The sequence below is a fragment of the Oryzias latipes genome, chromosome 13 (genome assembly GCF_002234675.1).
Source record: "Oryzias latipes chromosome 13, ASM223467v1".
Classification (NCBI taxonomy): Eukaryota; Metazoa; Chordata; class Actinopteri; order Beloniformes; family Adrianichthyidae; genus Oryzias; species Oryzias latipes.
In genome coordinates this window covers 14961519-14985603 of record NC_019871.2, presented here as the reverse complement: position 1 = coordinate 14985603, position 24085 = coordinate 14961519, and the positions used below count along the sequence as shown (strand labels likewise).

Genomic DNA, 24085 nt, shown 5'->3' with positions numbered 1-24085 from the left:
TTAGATGACCCCACCCTTGCATTGATGTGTTCTCCCTACCATGACAAAGGTGGATACAGGTGGAAAGATTTCATGTAATCCATGGACACCAGTGAAGATCACAAATCATTGAAGAAAAAAGGTTCAGAGCACTGTCTAGTGGGTCTATTTGACCCAACTCCCAACGTTTAAGTGCCCAGGATAGCACAAGGGTTAAATGCTGATTGTCAGTACCTATAACTCCCGATAAGACCAAATTCTTTGTGTAGCTAGGTTAGTGGGTCTTTGAGCTTTTCTTTCCTGATCATTGTAACTTTATACCATAAAGCCTTTAAAAATAGTTGATTTTTAGTCTTTTAGTTAGAAAGAGAGAAAATCGGACCATTTCCATTTATTAACAGATACTTTAAAAAACCAGTGCATGCAACTCCATAAAAAACGTTGTTTGATATATGTTCAATCATCGCATCAAGTTGTTTTTTTTCCAAAAATTTGTTTTTATCAAAAAAAAAGGAAAAAGCAAGATAATTTGAATCGTCTTTATTTTTCTCTACAGAGAGAATGGAACCTTTTTTCTTTGTAACTGTGCAATGCTCTTTTGTTAATGAAGCTTCAAATCGAGGAACAGAGATGTCACATATAAAGTACTGTTGAAAGTTATGAACAACAGGATCTGTTAAAGCTGCAGCAGAAAAAATGTTCTTTTTTAAACATATGATGACTGACAGGAAAAAAAAGTGTGCATTGAGTAAATCAGTGGCATATTCAGTTTTTTATTTTTCTTGATTTTCCCAGAGTTAAACAAGTTTTCCCCTGCAATAGTTGGATTTGGACTTCAGAATATTTAGACACTAAAAGATCTGAGTAGTCTGTAAATGCGTTGAAAAACATTTGATTTTGCAGATACACTAAGAAAAAACATTTCAAAGTGGCAATCCTGCTTTTACTTTTACTTTAAAAGAAATGCAAAATAAAATATACAAAATATAAAAATAGGAAAACTTGTCTTAATTGTGTTGCTTTCATTGAGCACTTCTACTGTTTCAGACTACGGTAACTAACAAATTGGACTAATTGGCTTCTCAAATGAGAAAAAAACTGCACTTCCTTGTTTGTACTTTATAGGAAATTTTAAAATTATGTTGTTTTTTCTTATTTTACATTTTATGCAAATTATTGGTTGAGTTTAAGAATTGTGTAAATCCATCCATTTTCACAGGGCTGTTGGAGCCAACCTCAGCTACTGTTCAGCGAAGGCGGATGTACCCTGAACAGATCGCCAGTCTGTTGTAGGGCCACAACAACACTCTCAAATACACACCAAAGGGTAATTTAGAGATACCAAGAAGCATATCTTTAGACCTCGGAAGGAAGTTGGGGTGGAAGAATTTTATCAAGGTTCATATTGTCCTGATGTCCTAGTGCTTTGTTCTTTTAAAATGTAGCAGCTGATAACCAAACACAGTACATAACATTTTATGAGGGAACACGAAAGGCTATTTCAGTTATTCTGTAAACCACTGTTCAGTCCTTGGTGACCTGTCTATAGACTCCACCCACTGCAGTCATTTAATTTGGTTTACACCTGACTAGACCTTTACATGACACCTCTAAAGCCACAGTCACCTCAGTTCAGTCAGTACATGGAGAGAAGACGAAGCCACGTGTATTTGGTCCAGCCAAGTGCACTTGAAAGGCTGGAATGGCTTAGGTTAATCTTTGAGACAGGAATACGGCCCTACGTGGCATCACCTCTATGGGTTGCCGCTTGAAGTATTTGAACAGTCATAACAGCAAGTGTCCCTGAAAGCTACTCTAATAATTTTCTGCTCTGGTGGCAATAATAGCAGACAAACTCTGCAAAATGTCAAGTTCAAGGCCATGTAATAATCAATGTGTTTGAAATTTCACAGTTGAAAACACTAGAGGGCAATGTGTTACAGTTAAGCACAGTGAGGTTTTTAGAAAATGCTGTCTAATGTCAAGATGGATCATGTTTGTGCTTGAAAAGAATACACAGTGACATGTTTTTTCACATTTATGTACTCAAAAGTCATAAAAGTCATACATAAATAGCAGTTACTCGATCGCCCTGTCATCATAAAACATCAAAACTATTCATTCAAATATACAGTACATTCACATTTGTAACTCACATAGTAAATTGTGTTACAAGCAAAGTTTGACAGGAAGGCTATTGCTTTATGATACTTAAAAGTAACTGGACTGTACTAAGTTTGAGCTGCAGTATTTTATGGACATCCTTTCAGAAGCCATCAAGGCTCGTGCAATTCATAACTCACTCCAGCTGTTGCTCTGTCTATCTACTTGCCATTCTTCTGTTTCTTCTGCTGGAATTTCCTGAAGTGGTTCTGGATGGTAGACGCAGCCTTCTCCACTTCAACCGGGCTGAGTGGAGGAACAGCTGGTGTGGTGCACGTGCCATTGCTGGCGTTGGAGTCTGAGTGTGACAAGACAGAAGGTAGAGGCATTGGCCATGCAGTCACAAGCCGCTGCTATATGTCTAAACTGACTTCAGGTCTTAGTTTATAGAGTTTATTACCATGAGATATCTTCTAAGTTGGGTATGTTGTCAGGCATGAGAAATAAATCAAATGGAATTCTGACTATTTCTTTGAGGTCACAATAGATTACAGATTTGTGCCTAACAGAATTACTTACTCTTTCTGTAGACCCCTATGCTGTTCCTTCTGAGACCTTCAAACTGCAAAGAAAACATAGCAGTAGCAGATGAGAAGACTCCTTCTGGGTCTGAATACGCCCTATGACGCACATTTTACCTCAGAAATGATGCAGGTTAGGTGAAGTGTGCACATAGCAGATTTATCTACAACTTTGTTAGGACATTCTTGGCATTATTCAACAGGTTCAGATGGTCAGATGCATTTGTTAGTCTTTACTAAATAGAACAAAATGTTCAAATGAGAGTAAATGTGTGACTGCAGCTGTGTGCCCTTTCTGACTACAGTAAGAATAATGACCTCAAACACAAATCCTCTTGATTGGGATTACAGTCCAAGCAGAATAGCAAGAGCGAAGCCAGAGGCTGTGCATAGCACTAGTTTAGCTTGTTTACCACTAAGTTTGGCTGTGTGCCTAAGTTCCGTCTCAAATAATGGTTTCCACAACCTTGACAATGTGGTCTTCACCCTTTTTTTTTTACAAAATGGGGCAAAGGGAATTCTATCATAAAGCAATGAGAGACTGCTGAGCCATTTCCTGCATTTTTTTAAATTTCAATGAACCACACAAGGCCCCTACTTAGCATTAACCCTGCCCTCATATTCTAAGTACATACACACACATATATATATATATATATATATATATATATATATATATATATATATATATATATATATATATATATATATATATATATATATATATATATATATATATATATATATATATAATCCATAATCTCAGGATTGAGTCAAAAATAAGGGAATGTGTTTTTTTAAACCCTGTTTATCGATATAGAAATGTTACAGATTTGCAAAGGCCTCAATGGTTGCTAATTCTTTGGTGAAGAACCAAGTGAACTTTTCTGTTACATTGCTGTTAGTGGGATTGCAGGGGCACCAAATGTTGTGCAGGAAATCCCATCTCTGCATTCTTACGCTATTCTAATTTAGCCATAGGTTATTGCGTTTATAGGTGACTGACTGCTGACCTTTCTTTGCTGGGCTGTGCCTCATTTTTAGATAATGGTTTATTAAAACAGCCAATGTGTGAGTATAAAATTCCAGCCAAGCATGGACGGTGAGCAGCTGAATTGCCTAAAGTAATTACTACATCCCCACTTTAGGGTATGAAAATGTGCATTACAGCTTGAGTCGATTTAGCAGCAGACACTCAATCTGAAGAAAAGATAATATGGGTGAGGGCTATAATCAGCTGCATGCAGACTGGCTTTACGGAATCCACTACCTTACTTTAGCATTGCCATAGTTATGTGTGAGGCATCAATTGAACTGACTTACCTCCTCTGCTTTGCTGCTTTTCCGACTGTGTGACACAGAGTGAACCTGCCAAGGCAACGGCTGAGACACCATGTATCGCAAGGGCTCCTCTTGCGGTGCAAACATTGTTCCTATCTGAAAATGGAGCGAAATGTGTCAAAAATTACAGTCGCAAAAACACTGAACTTCCTTTAACAGCCCTTGTGACAATGACTCTGTTTACGCACTGGACATGGAAAACAGAAATGAAATAATGGGGAGGTGGAGGCAAATTAGAAGAAAGTTGGACATCATCCTGTTCTGTGAAACAAATAACATAAATGATAATCTTACCGATTCCACAACTTTGACCATCATGTACATGGCTGTTAGCATTGTGATCAACATTTTGCTGCCTTTTCTTAAGAGTCCCCTCCTTAAAGTAATCCTTAATGTTTGCCTTGATTTTCCAATGTTCTCCCCAGGTCCTCTGCTAAGGAGGGGAGTCCACACAGGTCCAAACACCACAGCAAAAGCTGCCAGCTGAACACAGTTGATTATGTCCACTCACACAAGTCTCTGAGGCACCTACACAAACATGCACTTCACACTCGCAGTCTGTGACACACAAGGGTAAGACTACTAAAGAGCTTTGAAGGACAGAAATAGAGGAGCAGTAATCTTTTCCTTTGCACAACTGTCATCCCTCAGGTGTGCTTGCACCTTTCAGTAAACGCTTTTAGGCATGGAAAATTTAAAAAAGAGAAGGAAAATACAGGTATATAATTAAAAATTGAATTATTTACATGGTCAAAACTTATGGTTGAATAATTAATTGTCAGATACTTTTTTTTCTTCTTTACCTCTTAAAATGTGTCATTATTATTGTATGTTATTTTTACATGTGTTTAACAAAAACAAAATCATTTTATTGTTATTTTTTCACTTAATTTCTGTCTTTATGTCTACCTATTGTTTGGTTAATTTTGTTTCTGTCCTGTTTTACCTGTTCAAATCAGTTAAATCTACTATTTCCCAATTGTTAATTCCTCCACCAGTCTATATTGCATCATGGTCTTTAGACTTTCTGTGACACATTTGTCTGCTTCCTTTGTTGGATTTTAAAATTAAGTTTCGGTTTTCTGTGTTTTTTTTTAATTTAATAAATCATTTAGGTTTTTGCCATCGTGCTTCCATTGACTTCAAACCTGACAAAACAAAGTTAAAGAGGCATTGGTCTCAGGCTAACATTAAGATCACAGTGTATACTTTAAGACCATTCTTGGCATAATCACTTACTCTGTAAGGACCAGTAGGTCTTGTTGGGATAATCTTGAGGTAGGTTTTTGGTTGTAATTAGGAAAGACATTCGAATGGGTTGAGGTAAAGTTTAGGCCCAACTTGTCGGGGTTAAATTAAGGTTATGGTAAAATATATGTCACCAACATTTATAGCTCTTGCAGGTATAAAGAGGAGAAAATCTTATGGCTTAGTTGCAACTCCTCTTATGGCTAGATGTGGGCTGTCTGTGGGCAAAAAATGGGCAACCCTGTAGGACCACAGACAAAATATTACTGTTGTTGTCCACTCTGTAATCCCTCAGAGCAAGAATGTTTTCTGTGGCCGTGCTGTGAGCGACAGGTCATATAATCACTTTCAATCATTTTCTGTCTATAAATGATGAGAAGATTTTTTTTTTGTTTTTCAATAGATTGACTTGTGTATCTACTATTGCATGCCTGGCTGACCATTTGTGGCATTATTGTCTGGAGCCATAACTTCTAACCTCTGCAGACAGATAATAATCCTCCTGGCGCCCATCTTTTGCAGATTTATGAAAAGCTAAAACCCAGTTTTGCTATCAAGATTAGATGTCAACTCAGTTATGTTAAGACTTTTTGGTTTGCAGCAATGCTTTTTGTTTACACTTCCTTGAAAAGCTCCTGTCAGCCTTTGTGTGAAAGAGAATCATTTCGTCATAGTGAGTTAAGCAAGAAGAGCAGGAATATATTTTATCGCTGAGCTGGTAGCTATAAAAGCACTCCTGACCTTAGGACACAGGATCTCTTTAAGAGAGTGACTGCAAGAGAAGAGTAAGGTAAGAAGAGACTAAACTGATGACTTTCATCGACATCATTTGTTTCCATTAACCCCTTAATGAATAACTGTATTTCCAATTATATATAAAGAAAAATCTTGAATGTTTTTTCTATTTAAGATAATGATATTTAAGTGGAGTCCTGCATTTAATGTTGTTTCAAATTAGCGACATATGGCATAAAAGGGTTAAACCATTGAGTAATTTGTTGAAGGATAACAACATTAAATTTGTATTTGTCAAGTTTTATATAAGTAAACCAAAAAATTCCTATTTCGTTTTTTGTTGCAGCTTTAGTTAAAACTCGTAAAACACACAAACATGATATACAAAAAGAAGAGGAATATCAAAAGGCTAATGGAAATATAATTGTACAGTAACTTGGAACAAAAAACAACAGTAGAAAAGTGATAACTAATAGAAAGAAGTTGGGACCGTGAACAAACAAATATTCACACTGCAGCAGCAGATTACCGGCTTACTTAATTAATTTTTAATTAAATTCTCAGCCAATATCTTCTTCATTAACAAGACAATTTCTTACAGCACTCTAGCATTGTCTTAAAGTATACTGGATATTGAATTTGATGTATTTAAAAAAACATATTAATCTATCTTTGTTTCAATCAATGTTTGTGCAAGGAGTGATACTCAGCTCCGAAACGCTGATAGAAGATAGGCTCTTCATTGTTTGGTGACATGTTGCCTGACTACAATCTGCAAGCCTAGCTGTGAAGAGGCTCTTGATCAACACATCACGTTCAGATTATTACAGATAAGAGTCTCACTGAGAAAAAACAAATACAGCTGCAGATAGTCTTGCTTCAATGAAACATTGAAGACAATCCAGAAAAACCCGACAACCTCAAGCTTTGCATTTCATGAAGGCTTTTCCATGAGTCAATAAAAACTGCTTATTTCAAGAAGAAAAAGTTCATTTTCATTGTGCAAGTTCCAGATGTACAATATTTGAATTATTAACTTTGTGTGCTTATGGGGCTGCCTCTTGTGTTTTTGTAAACTAATAATTTGTTTTTAATTACAGATTCCAGTCAGTTATTTTTACCCATGTTAATGTGATTGACCAGGACTGAAAGAAAGAAGTGCAAAACACCCAGAGAAAAGAGACACCCAGAGGGATTTACAATGTCACTCAAGCTTCCCAGAAGAATAAGCAGCAAGAAGAAAAGTATGTTTATTTCTTGGTTGTGTTCTTTTTAAAAAAGGTTGAGGGGAAAAATACAGTTTTGTTTTTCAGTAATTTGTGTGCTCCTTGATTTCAGAAATAACTCCAACAATTTGCCCTAAACTTCAAAACACTTGTATTATTTTTACTTGATTCTGCAAAAACATGCTGCAAAAAGACTTTAAGTTTTCTAAGTTTCAGAATATTTATTTTTACTTGCAGTGTTCTTGCTCATGTTTCTCTTAAACTTCTGTGCAAAGGTTAATGATATGATTGCTGCTGCTAAAAAATTCTAGCAGGGAATATTAAAATGAAAAAAAGGTAACGAGAAAACTAAAGTTCTGGCACATTGAGTCTAAGCTGTCTTGTCATGCCTTGAAGAACAACAGGAATTTATTTGTGCTGCTTACTTTAAAATGCTCATTGACTGTTCTGGCTTTAGAAATAATACAAAGAAAAACATTTACAACTGGAGAGGCTGGTTGGGATAGAAAAACAGTGATAATAAGAAGTTTTATTTGTTTATCAATTAATTTGAACTGAGTTGTTGGCAATTACTGTAAATCCTGGCAGAAATAATTCCAGGGAGCAGTGTGAGCTCGAACTCATTAGATGACTTTTTCTTGATGGACTGATGTGCTTTTTTTCTAGAAATTGGATGTTATTCTATATAATGTTGCATGTAAGAACAACAAAGTAGATTTGTGTGAGAATAACATGTCACAATCACTTAGAAAATAAACCCACACTTATTGTTGCATCAAAGTTTGTTTTTTTCCCATTATGTGTAATTTGAAAGGCATGATAAATAAGTGTGTATAAATCGTATCACTTCACACCTTTTTTTTTTTTAATAGAACCTCCAAAATACAATGCCCAAGAAGAAATTCTACGCAGGCTTGGCTTGGAGGCCTGCTCCACTACACCACTTGACCCAGCATCTATGCTAGATATCAACACATGGAATCTGGACAATCAAGCTCCGCAAGAACTTAAAGACCTACCAAGAGTTTTTCTGCGACGTCTTTGGTTGCTCAGTCATGATGCCAGGACTTCTTGTGTCCAACCAGAACAAGATGCTCCCAACGAAAACTTCAAAGCATCAGAGGACAGGTTTGGTGATTCTGGACAAGACAGCCAAAGCATCATCAATCCCCTTGATCTGGTCACATCTGTGTTTATGTCTTCTAACCCTTTTCTCCAGCAGGAGATAGCTGTGCACATGATGCAATGTCAGTTTGCTGTCCCTCTAGTCCTACCAAACATTGATCCAGAAATATCAGGCAAGTTACACTTATGGCCTTTAAGAGGTGTTATTGGCAAATGGAAGTCTCACTCTCAGGAAACAAGTGGTAGATTCCAAGAAGTACATTTGGCAACCACAAACATGCCAAATATTTCATGCGTGAAACTTGGATATTTTGGTGTTTCAAAGTCTCAGGTGCTGAACCATGTTCTGAATGGACACAAATTTTGCAGAGAAACCTTTGTCCACAGGGGCATGAACGGAGGGCAGATGCCCCGAAGACTCTCCAATGGTCTAGTTGAAGTTGGGTGGTATGTGCCCAATGGAAAAGTTTGTGACATCTTCCCTGTCCCAGTGACAATCTCTAACCTGCGCGGTAATGCCAGCGCACACGAAAAATGCCTTCAACTTCTGTGCAAAACATCTTCAGTTGTTGTTGTTTTCTGTGGCAATCTTCAGGAAAAAGAGAAACAGCTTATAGTTACCTGCAAAGAAATGGCAAGTAAACTTCTGTTAATTGACTTTTCAGATACAGAAAGATCAGATAATAGAGCTGCTGAGTTTGTGGAACTTCCAAGAGAGTCTGTCCTTCCCGCCAACACTTTAAGTGAACAGGAAGTTGCCGCTAAACTTTCTGACATGCTAAAGGAACTGCTACCAGGCAGTCTGAAACACGTAACTCTTGAGGCGGCAGCAACATTTGCATCAGAGTTAGATATAGAAGTGGATGAAGGCCCTGTTTGTAAAAAGGCAATGGCTGCCGTGGAAGAGGTCTTAAAAGGTTTTGATGAAGGACCTGCAAATTTTCAGATAAAACAACTTCCCTTGCAGGGTGCTCTGTGGTCCAAACTGACGGAACTAGATAAGGAGGAGAGCAAACAAAGAAAAAGGGGAAATGAACCCGACCCTATGTTACAAAAAGAAAAAAGAGACATCCTTGCGTCCTTGGGCAACTACAAAATGACCCCAGCTATGAAAGTCTTCACTGATTCTCTTTTTACCACTGATAAAATGGAGAGAGCATATTTTCTTAATTGGCTCAAACTAAAGCTTCATCTGATTCAAGCTGAAAAACAAAATGAGTCACAAGAGTCGCTATCACTGCTTCAAGAAAATGATAAAGATGGCTTGTCTGGGCACTCAGAAGACTCTCAGCGCAGTGCCAGTAACAGTATGGTTGACAGTATGTTTTCATCTTCAGAAGAGATAGCCAAAGATCAGTCTAAATGTATAAACTTGAAGATCTCCGAGCAACCCAACGGTCTGGTCCAAGAGTCATTGGAGTCAAGAGAAAACACTCAAGAACATTTATCAAAAGAAAAGGAGTCCATCCACATATCAAGTGAAAGGAACGTCCAAAGTGTGGCATCTGAAAACCAAGTTTCTGCAGATTCTGGAGAAACTGAAAACTGTGAAAGTGAGTCCCAGCATCAATCAGAGCTTGCAAGTGCAACAACAGATCATTCCACTGCTTCTGCCAAACAAATCAAACAAAAAGTGTCACATGAAAATGGTGTTTCTTCTTGTTCAGAGTTTTTTGAACCTGATTCACCATCACTTGGTCTTGAGAATTTTCTGCGTGAGATGGGCCTAATTTTTGAGCTAACACACACTGGCCCGAACAGTAGAACACAAAATGTGTTACGTTTACCCAGCATGGCTGCAGACCTTCTTCTCTATGGGGTTCCACTTGAATTGATGGATGGGAATGCCTCAAACATGCCCACATGTTGGCTGAGCTGTGTGTTTGCAGAACTCAAACATCGTTTACCTCAAGAACGGTTGAGGACCCGAGTCCTGACAAATCTCGGCAAGCACAATGCAAACCATCAAGATTTTTTTTCCACCCTGTTTGGGGTCAAATTTCCTGAGGAGAGGGGAACAACAAAGAGAGGAATGTACATTGCTGTCTTGGAAGTCCCAATTCATTTTAGACAGGACTTAGGATGTGACTTTCTGTTTTTGATCAACATAGTCGGACTCTGTTCATCCTCTGCTGATAACAAACTTAATAGGCTGATGTATGACAATGAGATGGCCACCATAGCAACTGCGGTTAGTGACGTTTTAATGCAAAACTGTTGTCCTCAGAATGGTAAACAACATGAAAACCCCTTCGGCGTCATGGTCAACGCTCTCCTGTGCAGCAGAGAATATGGGACCCTTCCCATTCACCAGCTCCTGGTCCAGGATGAGGGCATTCACAGCAAGTTGCAGACCTTTCAGATGAGACGTGTGTATGAGGTGTTAAAACCCAAGAATGGGGAGAAAGAAAGCACTAATGACAATAATCCAAATACTGTAAATTCTGCTACTTTTGTCAAAGGGCCTCAGCCCAATAGGTTTTTTTCTGAACCAGTTGATATACAGTACTCCAAGGCAATTTTAAGCCTTAAGAAAGATATCTTTGAGGCACTGAAGAGATGTGCGGCATCCAAAGTCTCAAGTATGCCTGAGTTTATGGGACATGTTGGTGCTGTTTGGGATGCAGTTAAATCCGACTCATTTTCTATTGGTATGCAAGATGGAGACAGTGCGCTGGCATTTTCTTTATTGTGTACAGAGTTGTCCCATTGGGAAGATACTTTACTGGAACACATGGAAAGCTGGCTAATAGAAGCATCCAAGAAAATCTTTGCCGCAAATGCTTTGAACACTGAACAAAATGATATGTTGAGTTGCTTGAGTAATGAAGCCCAGGAGGAAATCCAATCAGAAGGGATCAAATTCAAGTTACATCTGGAGACCTACCTAATGAATGATAACTCTCTTAAGAGAAATGTTGAAATGTTCACTCAAATCTTGATGAGCAACATTGGCAACTTCCAGGACCAAATAACAAAAGAGATCTTTCAAAAGCTAGAGACCATAAGTGAGAACCACTGCTCCCTCAGACAGATGAAAAAGTTTGAAAGCTTGCTGCAGGAAGAACAAGAGTTCAAGCTACTTGCACTGTCAGAAACGAGCAAGTCAACAAAAATTCTGTTTCAAGATGCTGAACTGGAAGAAGAGTTTGAAGTTGTGTGGAGTAAGACACTGTCTAACCTTGACTTCAGACCATCAAAGGCTGATGACATTACTTTTAGAGTGAGAGAGGTTCTGAAGCAGAATCTAATCACCCGTGGCCTCTATAAGCACTTGAAAAAACTCGATGATGTTGGCAAAAACCAAACTAGCGACTTCCAAATTAATGATGAGCACTTTGGGTACCGGAGCAGACTGAAGCACATGTTTGAAGACAACAACAAACTGCAGAGAACAGAGGCTCAGCAGCTGGCATGCAAAATCAAAGAAGATTATGATCAATTTGTAGCTCATAAATGTAGTTTACCTGCAGACTTCTCCGATAGCTACATAGTGGAACTGCTAGAAAATGTTGAAAAGGCTCTGAAAGAAAAATCTATGGAAATAAGATCCGTGTTTGAAGTGGATGTGAAAGTTTATCTCTGCAATGCCGCATGTCAAGACTTTCAAAAACTGCATGACCGCTTTGCTAAGGATCGAGAGCTTTTGAGTTATCTCTCTGAAAGAAAGAGCAAGTGCCAGGCCGAGTTTATCTACCATTTCAGGAAAAGAGATCAGTGTCAGAGGATAGCCAAAGCATTTGTCTCCATGGTCATCAAACCCACAGTGTTAGACTACATTTATAGACCACTGGGGATGCACATTGTGGAGGAGATTAAAGAGAAAGCCAAAGAGTGTCAGTCTCCTCGAGCTTTTCAAATTAGCTTGCTGGAGGAATTGGTTAAAAAGGACGATTTTAGGAGCTTCAAAGAATATTTGATGTCCTTTGACAACTCCGGGCTGAAGAAAATCCAGGAGATGGTGGTGGCTCACCTATCTGAGTCAAGCACCTTAGGCAAGTGGAGACAGCAGAAGCTTGGAGAAATAATAGGAAAGGTTGCAGCAGCTGTGAACCAAACCCCAGAAGTTACTGATGGAGTGCTTAGTGACACAAAGCCACTACTGGAAAAAATATGCCTCATTCTAGAGAAAGATGCAGGTGTTTATGTCAGCAGGGTGGCTCTAAATGGACCTCTCTTTAGTATCACAACAGAATGGAACCGTTTTTTGAAATGTTTAATGGAACTTCTGGCTACAATACGGATGGATCTTGGCCAGGAGTTTTCCCAAAATGTGGATATTACCGAGCTACTTCAAAGCCTTTCAGTTCAGCCCCAGGAATACCTGTTTAATGCTGTGAGAAGCTGCGACAACCGCTGTCCTCTTTGCCGAGCCCCATGTGTCGAAGAGGCATTGGGGCATTTGGTTCACAAGGCTTTGCTCCACTGGCCCATATGCATGCTGCCTTTCGACTCCCATTCCCAGTCCTGTGTCAGCTGCTGTGACAACCAAACACCAGGTCACAACAGTGATGCACATGGATTTTACCATGCATGCAAAAACCTTCAGTCTCTTTACCCAAACTGGAGCAACCCATTGGATGACACAAACAGCCAAAACACCAGCAATTACTGGAGGTATTGTACTTTGAAAATTCATAAATGGGTACATTTTCTAACAGCAGATTACACACATGGATCTGTACACAACAATTGCTGTATAATACAAATAACGGTATATTTGATTTACAGGTACATGCTAGCGAGGTTCAATGAGCAATTGGCAGCAGAGTTCCATCAGAAACCAGTGAAGATTCCTGAGGAGTGGAAGAAAATTACTCAGCAGGAGGCCTTGGGAAGTCTGAGGGAGATCGTCCCCACAGAAGAGTCCTGGAAATAAAGCAGAAATCTAATTAAAGCCATTTTGATGGTTTACAATCCATTATGTGATTTACAGACGGCTAAGAGCTTTTTGTTAGGGTTAGGGTTATAATGTGTTTGCTCATTAGTTTTTTTTTTTTTTTTTTCATTTGCATTTGTAATATTAACACAGATTACTCATTACAGGAAATTAATTAATTTAAAACATTGTTGTTTTTCGTATTTTTGTAATTCTTTACTGTAACAAATAAGGTTACACTATGCATCTAAATACTTAAGCCTGTGTGTACCTGCATTTTATAAATTAATTTAAAGTTTTCATTATTTAATCATCCTATGTTTAATGAAATAGCTGATTGATATTCACTTGCTAAAGATTACATGTGCAGTGTTTTTTGTTGCTTTAACACAATACAAATTTTAAATACATGTATTTAAATGCAATGTTACTCTCAAAAACAATTGAAATGTGAGCAGTTTTTCGTATCATAAAACAACATATTCTCCGAAAAGGATTTCTAGTTATTATTCCCAATCTATCCACTGTGATTTCACATACTTTATCTACATATTTTCAAGAACAGATTTAAAACTGTATTATATTATTGTGCAGCAGTAGCACCACTGTGCAGTCATATCGACTGAATCATTCATCCAATGTCTAAACCTGTTTTTTTTAGCATTATGTTTCCGACCGCGTGCTTCACAGTAGGTATGATGTTCTTGGGATGCAACTCAGCATTCTTCCCCCACCAAACATGTTGAGTGACATTTATATCAAAGAGTTTCATTTTGGTCTTATCTGACCACATGACATTCTCCTAATCCTCCTCTAGATCATCAAGATGGTGTCTGGCAAACTTTAGAATGGCCTGTACATGTGCTGGTGTAACCCTTGTGCTGTCCTGGGCACTTTAACATTGGGAGTTGGGTCTTCTAGACCCACTACACAGTGCGCTGACCCTTTTTCTTCTATGATTTGTGATCTTCACTGGTGTCCATGGATTACATGAAATCTCTCCACCTTTTCCACGTTTGTCATGGTAGGGAGAACAGGCCAATGTAAGGGCAGGGTCATCTAAGATAGCACAAGGGTTAAGCAGGAGAACCTTTGGAGAACTGTGGGAGTTAAATCCTTGACAAAGTACTGTCTTACAAATAGTAACCTTTGTTACTGTGGTCCCAGCTCTCTTCAGGTCATTCATGAGTTCCTCCATGTAGTTCTGGGATACTTCTTCCCCATCCTCAAGATAATTTGTATCCCAGGTTTAATTTTTAAGTAACTGCGTTAACAGTTGATCTATGCACACTAAGCTTGCTTATTGTAGATTATTCCATTCAAGTGTTGTTCAGGGGTCTTTCGACAGCTCTTTGGTCAAGGAGGAGAAGTTGCGGTCTGACTGTTTACGGGTGTGGATTACAAGCTAGTAGTGAGGTTTGTGGCTGATGAGGTACTGACACTTTCAGTGTCACATTTACAATATGTGCCCCCAATACATTTTCCAACTACTAATTTTGTTTTATATGGGTTTTTCAATTTTTTTTCCCCCATCAGATTTTTTATAAATTACGGAGCCTGTGTCCTGACATTAAGATATAAAAATATATCTTGTTCCCACAGATTAATATCTTGTTCCCACAGATTATGGGCATACATCAAAGAGCTCTGGGGCGGTGCTAGTAGTAGCCTAGCAGGAGCTATCGTATGACAAAGCAGCCTAGTTATCATAAATCTTTTGATATTTTTCTTATATTCATTGAGACGGTAATAAAGTGATCATTTATGTTTTTCATGTTCCTTTTTTGAATGAATATGGGTCACAGAGACACGGAAGTTACCGCTGAAAGCGGCTTTTGCCAGCGTACAGAGAGCATATCCGCGTGATTGACTTATGAAGTGAATAATTATTGCGTTCGAACGGATTAAGTATTGCGTTCGAACGACATAATTATTGCGTTCGCACGAGTTAATCATTTCGAGGGAACGGAATAGTATTTAGAGGGAACGCAATAGTATCTTGTGGGAACGGAATAGTTTTCGTGTGAACGAGATAATAATCTGTGGGAACAAGATATTAATCTGTGGGAACAAGATATATTTTTACATCTTAATGTCAGGACACAGGCTCCGTAATAAATAGCTCTGGGCTATCAACTCAAGCCAGGCAGCTTTACACAAAAAGCTGCAAGAGATTTAACTTTTCATCAGGGCATCTAAGAAATTGCAAACTCTGCTTTCCACTTGTAATTTATCATATCTACTTTCACTGCCTTCCAGGGAAATCACACTTAATACATGAGATAAAGAGTGAACGTGCTCCTATGTCTGCTTTCATAATGCAGAGGACATGAGAGTATCAGTGTCACTCTGGAAATCCCTACGGACCACAAATACCCAAAGCAGCACAACAATTTATTGTATTCACTCATCTGCTTGATAGCCGGATTGTTTTTATTAAATGGACTCACAGATGATCCACTTTAATCAATGAGGTTTTTTCATTTTATTGAAGCTTAAAAGAATCTGGCATTTTCTAATGTATTGGAAAGATTTTAATACACTTTTTCAAACAAAGAATCTTTGGTTGTTATGTCACCAACCAATAACAGTCAATTAGAAGGACTTTTTTATTTATTTAAAGAGCAGTATGTTATTGAATTTTTGATGTATCCATTCAATTGTTGTTATGGTGCACATAAAGGCTGAAGACTCTTGGGCAAAGGAGAAAAATAAAGCAATGATTAGTGGAAAGAAAGGAAGCACTTTTAGTTAATAGAAATCTTGTTTTTGCAAAAATATATAAACCAAATTTAATAAAAAGAAAGGTCTTAAATACATGCATTTTAGCTATTATCCACATTGATTTTTGGCAGGAGCAGATAATGCAACCCCTAAGAGTTGACATTTAAACTTGTACAAGAAACAAGACAAATCAAAGTAGCAGCAACCTTCCTTGTAAGTTGAGTCACATTGGGTAATTTAATGATAACAAAGTCATGTTTTGTGTCATTACTTTGCTTGTTGTTTGGCAAGGCGTGCATGCTCATCGATCTTGAAGCCTAACCATTTGTTGTGTCTTGTCAGCAGCCGGGAAGACAAAAGCAACTCTTAATTTTGTAGAATTTACTCAGGAAAAAAGCCAGACGTGGCGTTCTCTTTACCATTAGGAGCATGGTAAAACGTTTCAAATTACACTTGGAAGCGTTGCAGCTATTATTAAATGCTTTTTTCTTTCCTTGTTTCTCTGTGAATGTAAATGATATAAACACCAGTGCAGTCCAAAAGACACAAAAGAAAGATGGATGTAAGAACAATGCAACCAAATAGGGATAATACTTCAAAAACAAACACTAAGCACACTGCTGAAGCTGTCCATGACAACAACTGAACCAAAAACTACAAGGAAATGACAACAAACAAGAAAAGCTACTGTTAGAAACAGTTAACCTTGAAGCAGGTGGATGGCTCAGTTGGCTGCGTACAGGACTAGCGCATGGTAAACTAGGGTTCAGTGGAAGCTGATTCGCTGCGGCGACCGCTGAAGGGATAGTCTGAACAACAACTAGAACATGTAAAATATATAATTTGGGCACAACACAGAGTACTAGTTTATTGCCACTGTTGGGTTGTATAAGTTTTGTTTAATAAACTAATCGTTAGTAGATGTGCAGACATGTTTGAAAACAAAAGCCCTACAGGTTTACCTCTTATTGATGGTCAGCACACTCCGGAGAGAGCACCACATCCGCAAAGGGCTTAGAGCAGTAGCTGCTGATGCACATTAATCTGCCATCGCTTTTAAACCATTCTGCTGTGAGAAAGCCTACTCACCAGCGAAAAGCACAGAAGATAGTTGCCAGTATTCCATTTACCTGCAAGGTCAGAACATAAAATGTTAAAAATACCCTAAAAAATCCCATTGGTTGCATCACAGAGCAGAGCAGTGACTCATAACTGAAGAGAGCTATGGAAAGTGTAAAAGAAACCAGGTGTGACAAAACCTCTATATAGTCATCCTCTGAGGTAAGAAGGGGGAAAAGACAGCATGAGTCATGACTTGAAGAGAGAAAAAACAGAAGAATCTTTGTGGGACGTTAATTTATTTATTTTTATTGCTTTTCTAACTTTTTTTAACAATATTTCTTTATTTATGTAAAGGACTTTGAGATGCTTTTTAACAGGAAAAATCCTATATAAATAAGGTTGAATTCCAATTTAGTCTTTAGATTTTCACACAAAAACAGGTAACATTCTATATACATTTTACAATGTGTGATGTGTGGAAAATTCTAAATTATGTTAAATGCTAAAAAGGCTGGTTACCGGTAAGTTAGAGGGCATGTTTAGGCAAGACAGAAATATAAGCACTTGAACAAGTTCTCACCTGTTCACACTAAGCATGTGTAAGAAAGGAAAACAGCATGTTTACATCCCTGTGCTCACTTTAAAGTTGAGCCAGGCTCCATACACGCAATAACACAGATATAGTACCTAAATATGAGACTGTGGGCTAGCTATCATTACAGTAATCGTGACTGAGCCTTCATTTCAGAAGCTGGGGCTCTTTTCCAGCTGCCCTTTTAAGGTACATTCAAACGGCTGATCACTATTATTGACAGAGGCTTTGTGATTTTCAGAGTGAGGTCACTGTGAGATGCTGGAGTCACAGCTATGGTTAAAAATAGATTTAAACAGATTAAAGTATTGTTTAGACAGCAACATATTTTTTTTACTTGTTTTAGGGGTTCACATACATTTTTTATACAGGCATTCTGTGATTCTTTTTTAATATATTATACATATTGTTATTTTTGGTCCATGAGGGATTTAGCATTTAACCAATTATAATGGCTATTATAAACTCATCTGTTAATTTTTTTTTGTATCTGAGAGACAGTCATGCCTTCTTCAGCGTGATTCAGCCTCATGAGTTCCGCAGAAGGGTGAGCAAACACCACAGAGGCACAACCTCTCCTTAAAAATACAAGATTTCCATGTTTCCAGCTGGCTGGACACATCCTGCTTACGGTTTTACATACAGAAGTGGACAAGTTCATACAAAAACCTGGATAATGGAAGCAATGCTGACTGCACAAGGTGGACTATCTTACTATTTGGTTGGTAATTGCTTTGCGATGTGACAGCCTGCAGTCACACACTACCAGGACTGGATCTCCAGTGTGCAGAAAAAGAGGAAATAAAACTCTTTTTTGCAGCTGCATGCACTGGTCATGCTCAAACTGCATTTACAGTTGGTGCCCATTTGAATCCACATGTCTGGCTGTGAAATACAGATCCCAAAAATGGAACAAATAAATAAATATTGCAGTCTGACACCTTACATTAGTTCAAAAGTGACATCAATATTGCAGATAATTCCTTTTGAGCTGTTCAAGGCTCTAACAGTTTTTCACCCCGGTTCTGTCACAACCGGCCAGCCAACTGTCACCACATACTGCTCATGATACTCAGCTCTAACCTTTTCAGTCAGTTGAGTGGGAGTGAACAGATTGCCTGATTACACAGAAACAGTAAACCTAAGAATGAGAGGCAAGATTTAAGCACCTACCAGCTGCTTTTTGTACCAAGCTGAGAACTATAATGTAAAGAAAAAAAGAACAACTTGCCCTTGGGTTAGAAATTTTTTTTTTTTTAAAAACACATATTCCTGAAAAAGATTTAGCGAGGAGAGAGGAATTTCCTACTTTTATTAAATGGACACACATAAAGCGCTGTTTGTCTATTCCAGCAAGATGCAATTTTTCAAAATAAATTGAAAAGTTCCAAGGTTTGGTGCAAAAAAAACAAAACACTTTCACTTTTCAATTTCTAACTTCACAAAATGTGTTCAAAAGGTTAATTCACAAACATATTTCAAATAGTAAATGGGAGACTTGATGCTTTTTATGAAGCAGTGCTTTAACAATATGACACTCAGTAAAACAAAAAGTCAAAACCATAAATCCAGCCAGTATTCTTGTAAATCAGAGACTTCCCAGACCGCTGATGTGATATTACGCAAGAACAAACACCCGCAAACAGCATCTGAACTAACAAGCTTTTGAAGTCAATACAGTGTTTCAACACAATCGATGTTGGGCTCATCTTGTTTGGCACATCCCTGTCGTTTTTGTCCCCTGAAGGCTCCCACACTGGCTTGTTAGACAGAAAAACAGCAGAATAAAATAAAAGTCAATAAGTCACTTTATGGGAGGCAAACAACCCAGTCAGCCCCGTCACAAACCCATGGGAGACACAGCGATTCAGCAGTCCATCTAAAAATCTGTTTTCTGTTCACCACATAAATATTTATACTGGTTCATGAAAAAAACTGGACACATTTATCTGCTCATCAGGAGAAAACATATTCATTTTGCAGCTGCTTTTAAAAAAATTGTGATTTGTTTCCTTGTAGATTTTGTTTGCATTAAAAAAGGCACAACTTATAAGTCGATTATTTTAAAAACTAAAGGTTGAACAACATTAGTAGCTTTTAACAGTAGATTTTCTCCCAAAACATAAAAAGAAAATGTTGAAATTAAATTACCAACGTTATGTCCTACTTTGTTTTGACTCTCCAGAGGGGGAAAAAATTGACTAAAAATCAGCAGGTATGAAAGCACAAATGTTTGGTCAACAATATAAAATATATATAAAAAAATATATATAAAAAAAGAGTTGAGCCAAAGATTTACATCATTCACATCTTTGGGAGGAAAATAGAAACCAAGCATGAAATTGAAAAGCAACCGATACAGAATAATGACTAAGGAATGAAAGGATTTTGTTACATAAAAAAACGAAAACAAAAAACATTTCTATTTAGTGTATTTTTTATGTAATCTCTTTAATATTGTCCATATTTGTGGTGTTTTACATTTTAGTCCAATAATACAAAGAATTTCTGCCAAACAGTTAAGTCAATTACAACTTTTTTTTAAATCACAACGTTTGCTTTCCAGGAATGCTTGCTTAGAATGTACTTTCTGTTTTCTGTTTTGAGCCCCCAATTGTTTCAATTGCTTTTTCTTTCGCCTTTCTATTTTTATCATCAGATGACTACACGATTCAAATGAAAACAATCAACAGAACGCTCCAGCGCGTTCTCGCAGAGACGGGACACTTTTCCCAAAAGGAGCTCCAAGGGGGAAAGAAAGAAAAAGAGCGATCCAGTCAATTGAATCTCCTCACTCAGCTACATTTTCCTATAAAAATATTTAGCTTGTGATTTTGAACAGTTCCTTCAGAGTTTTTCTTGTCTGATTGCATATGTAGTAGTGTAAACTCCTCCAGAGTTTATTTGACAATGAACCACTGTTTTAAGCAGTGCAGGTTTTGCTTTCGGGTGTGGAGTCAAAATGAAAGAGTAAACACATTAACTGATGTTTAGTTCCCGCCTTCGCTTTGGATAAAGGGGCTAAAAAAATGGTAGGGTGGATGTATCTTAGATAAATAACAGATATAAAAGTTTTGGTTCTCCTATGATTTTGGTCCACAATCCCAAATATGTGGAAAAGGAGCTGGAGTTTGATTAAAATGAATTTAAGTGAAAGCATCTCAAGATTAAATATGAAGCAACCCTCAAAGCTGCGGGGTGTTAGGTTTTGTCACAGCAGGGGTCTGAGAGAGCGTACTGTAACTTGGAGGGATCTACTATAATACAACATTAAGTCAATCTGACCTGTCGTGACTGTTTGCTATAAAGGTTTTTCAAAGGTATATTTAGAAAGTCTCTGACATTTAGAGAAGCAGACATGCTGCGTTGTTAGACTCTGAAAATATCAATGGTCACAGGTAATCAAAATCATAACCTTGACATTCTGTGGAACAATCTGGATTTTTAATAAACTTTAAAACATAAAAAGCTAAACCTACAGTCACTGAACTGACCATCTGGTAGATAATGGATTTTAGCCTGATAGCTGACTTGTTCAGCCCATTGAAGAGGCAGATAGACACATTATTCCCATTATTTATTCCCTCTGCACCACATACAGTTCACTCATATCTTGAAGCAACACACAGAGTTTGAAGGGAATGTTTATCCTGTGGTTGACTTTAAGATTTATTTTGATGGATGAACTTTAAAAAAAACCACACATTTCATGTAAATCAAAGACATTCATTTTCCAAAAGATTTACTGTTTGAGTTAAAATGCAAATCTTGACCAAAATTGTTTTCTGGCTCATCTTACTGCTGTGTTTAGTCAGTAGATTTGTTTAAAATAGACTAAAAAAAATTGCGGGAAAAATTATTTTGTTTTTGCTTTTTTCTTAATTTCACATTTCGGTGCTCTTTAAATACCATTATCATAAAATTAAATGTAGATGTGACAGCCTGTACTAACTCAAAGTGTTTTCAACATAAAATGATTATCAGAATAATTATTATCTGACAGTGAAAAGCTTTAGGTTAAAGTTATATCAGAAAACCAAAAAGCTAATTTTTCATTTTTTTACATCATTCATTTAGCAAAAAATAAAAGAGGAAAACAATAGAAATAGCAAATACCTTATTTCAAAATGCTACTCTGTTTGAAATAATACAGGCAAAAGTGGTAGACGTCATTTTAGTACGCATTGTGAATGTGTTATTGTGTGTGACATACTGTCTTCTCCGCTGTGTCTGACTGAGGCTGAATGTGGAGTGTTTTTGTCTGAGCTGTGGGGAATGAGTCTCTTGTGAAACTCTGTTCCTTTTTCAACAATGCTGTGTGTAGATTGTATCCATTGCAGAAATCTTGGCCCCATTTTTTTTCTCTGCACCTTTTATGGCTCTTTGAGGACCCTTCATCTCTTCCTGTGTAGTGTTGCCACATGAGATAGTGATGCTCATCAGGAATCCATATTTCTGTGTGAGTGGGTAACAATTCAGACCAAAATTATCAGTGAAGACTAAGCTTCAGAGCGGCCTGAATATATATGGTCTGTAACTGATAACTGCATTGTATTTGCCAATTAGTTTTTATCTTGAACCCATTGTGATGGATATACCTCCAAATGCATCACAATGGGTTCAAGGTGACATAGCTGGATAATGCTTCATTACTGTGTTCACGGGATGGTTATCAAAAGGCACCTGATTACAAGAAAAAGAAATGAAAGAATAGCTGTCAAAATATCTTCAAAACCTTTTCTCCAAAATCTTGCATTCCCGCTTGAAGTTTGCTTAAAAAAGAAAGGAATTGGAGCCAAGCACAGTTTACTTAGCACTAAAACTTGTCACACTTTTGATAACATCATAGTCTGACAGTCAGACCAAAAAAAAAAGCCTTCAAAAGAAACCAATGTGTCACATTACCACACATTTTCTGTATCTGTTATTTAACTTTAACAATTGAGGTTTTGTTATGTACTCTTTGTAATAAAAATAAATAAATAAATAAAACTTGTACTTGAAACTATACATTAATTAATAGAAGTATTTTGAAATTTGTTTAATTTTGATTTGTTTATTAGTGGACTAAACACAGAAGAGGGAGAGAAAACATAGGTGAGAGAGAAAAGTAATGGAAAAGAGGATATGGATGGAAGGTACAGAGAAACAAAAAAATGTTGGAGGCAAAGGGAAATTCAACAAATGTTGTGGGAGTCTTAACTTTATCAGTGACATGAACAACTGGATTCGGGCTGCCTTTTTAAGCACAACCACACGTAACTACACACTCAAACGTCCACACAAAAAAGCACAGTATAGACATTGACTGCACAAAAATTCATGCGGACAACTATACTGTATAGTACATGGAGAAGTTAACACAAACACTAGGCATGTCTGCATGGATATCAACTTTTGTTTTTGTGAAGAGTTGAGGACAGGCAGGTGTGTTGAAAAGAATGTATAAGAATGTACCAACATGTTCTGAATGTAATTAAATGAAAGTGTTAATCCCAGACCCGCACAAATAGTCCACTAGTAGCCAGGATCACCTGGATGTCTCATGGAGAAGGAACCCGAGAAGTGCCCCCTTGAATGACCCCAAACCGAACACCAAGATAAAGCGACAGATAGGCCAACACACTGTCAGAAAAAGCATGGAGCGCAGGAGCTAAACAGCTCGGAAAGACATTAAATGCCCAAGCTACAACCCAAAGTCCCACATGCTCAAAGCTTTTCCACCAGCTCCACATGAAAGACTCGCCAGCACACGGAAGTCCTGAACACCCCCCCCTACCGGCCCCAGACACACTCTAGGGCCACCCCGAAGGTCCCTCCATGGCGCCCCAGGCAGTCCACCAGCTGGCCCTGCAGAAATCCATAAATAGCGTGGAGACAAGTGCGTGTCCCTTAAGGCGGAGACCACCAACAGGAGGCAGGCGCCCTCGACGGAAAGGAAGATTGACAAGCCAAAAGCAGCCAGCCTCCAGTTGGTGTCCTGTTCATCTGATTTACATATGCTGGCAAACAGAGACAGTGATGCAATTTATAACTATAGGGCATCTCATATGATGACAGAACTAGTAAGTGTTAATGGAGGGGAGTGGGTATAGGGTGAAGGGTGGAGTGTGTTTATATTGCAATTCTGTTTTTTGTGTTTAAATGTAAAGCGCTTTGCGTTGAGTTTGAATTTTTATTATAAAGTTTGATTTAATTTGATTTGAAGTGATGGGCCAGCAGTGATTCAGTGACTCAACATAAAAAATGGACAAGACATGTAAAAGTACAAACATAAAATACAATTCTAAGAAATAAAACTAGTCACATTTAAGCTAGAGTTTTAGCATAAAAAAAAACAGGTGAGAGCAGATGCTGGAAAGAAAATTGCAGCTTAGATCTAAAATTATTATAGCAGTTATAGTGTAATTTAGTCCAAAAAGTGTGGAGTTTTCTGTTTTTAACTTTCAGTGCAGGTAGTTTTTTTATATTTCAAAAAATCTGCAAATGT

At 37.7% G+C, this 24085-nt stretch overlaps 1 protein-coding gene across 1 annotated transcript; it reads left to right on the top strand.

Annotated features, from left to right (window-relative positions):
• Nucleotides 1-6380: 6380 nt before the first annotated feature.
• On the top strand, nucleotides 6381-13713 carry LOC105355425 (interferon-induced very large GTPase 1). Its single transcript, XM_023961957.1, has 3 exons — nucleotides 6381-7231; nucleotides 8086-12955; nucleotides 13070-13713. Exons 1-3 carry the CDS (start codon nucleotides 7189-7191, stop codon nucleotides 13215-13217), a joined length of 5061 nt encoding a protein of 1686 aa, XP_023817725.1. The 5' UTR covers nucleotides 6381-7188; the 3' UTR covers nucleotides 13218-13713.
• The last annotated feature ends 10372 nt before the right edge of the window (nucleotides 13714-24085 follow it).

Bases quoted from the DNA above. Each gene is read 5' to 3' on its own strand.
- LOC105355425 (XM_023961957.1), top strand. From the start codon at position 7,189: ATGTCACTCAAGCTTCCCAGAAGAATAAGCAGCAAGAAGAAAA. The intron at 7,232-8,085 runs GTATGTTTATTT...TTTTTTTAATAG, and splicing joins AATAAGCAGCAAGAAGAAAA to AACCTCCAAAATACAATGCC. The intron at 12,956-13,069 runs GTATTGTACTTT...TTTGATTTACAG, and splicing joins AACACCAGCAATTACTGGAG to GTACATGCTAGCGAGGTTCA.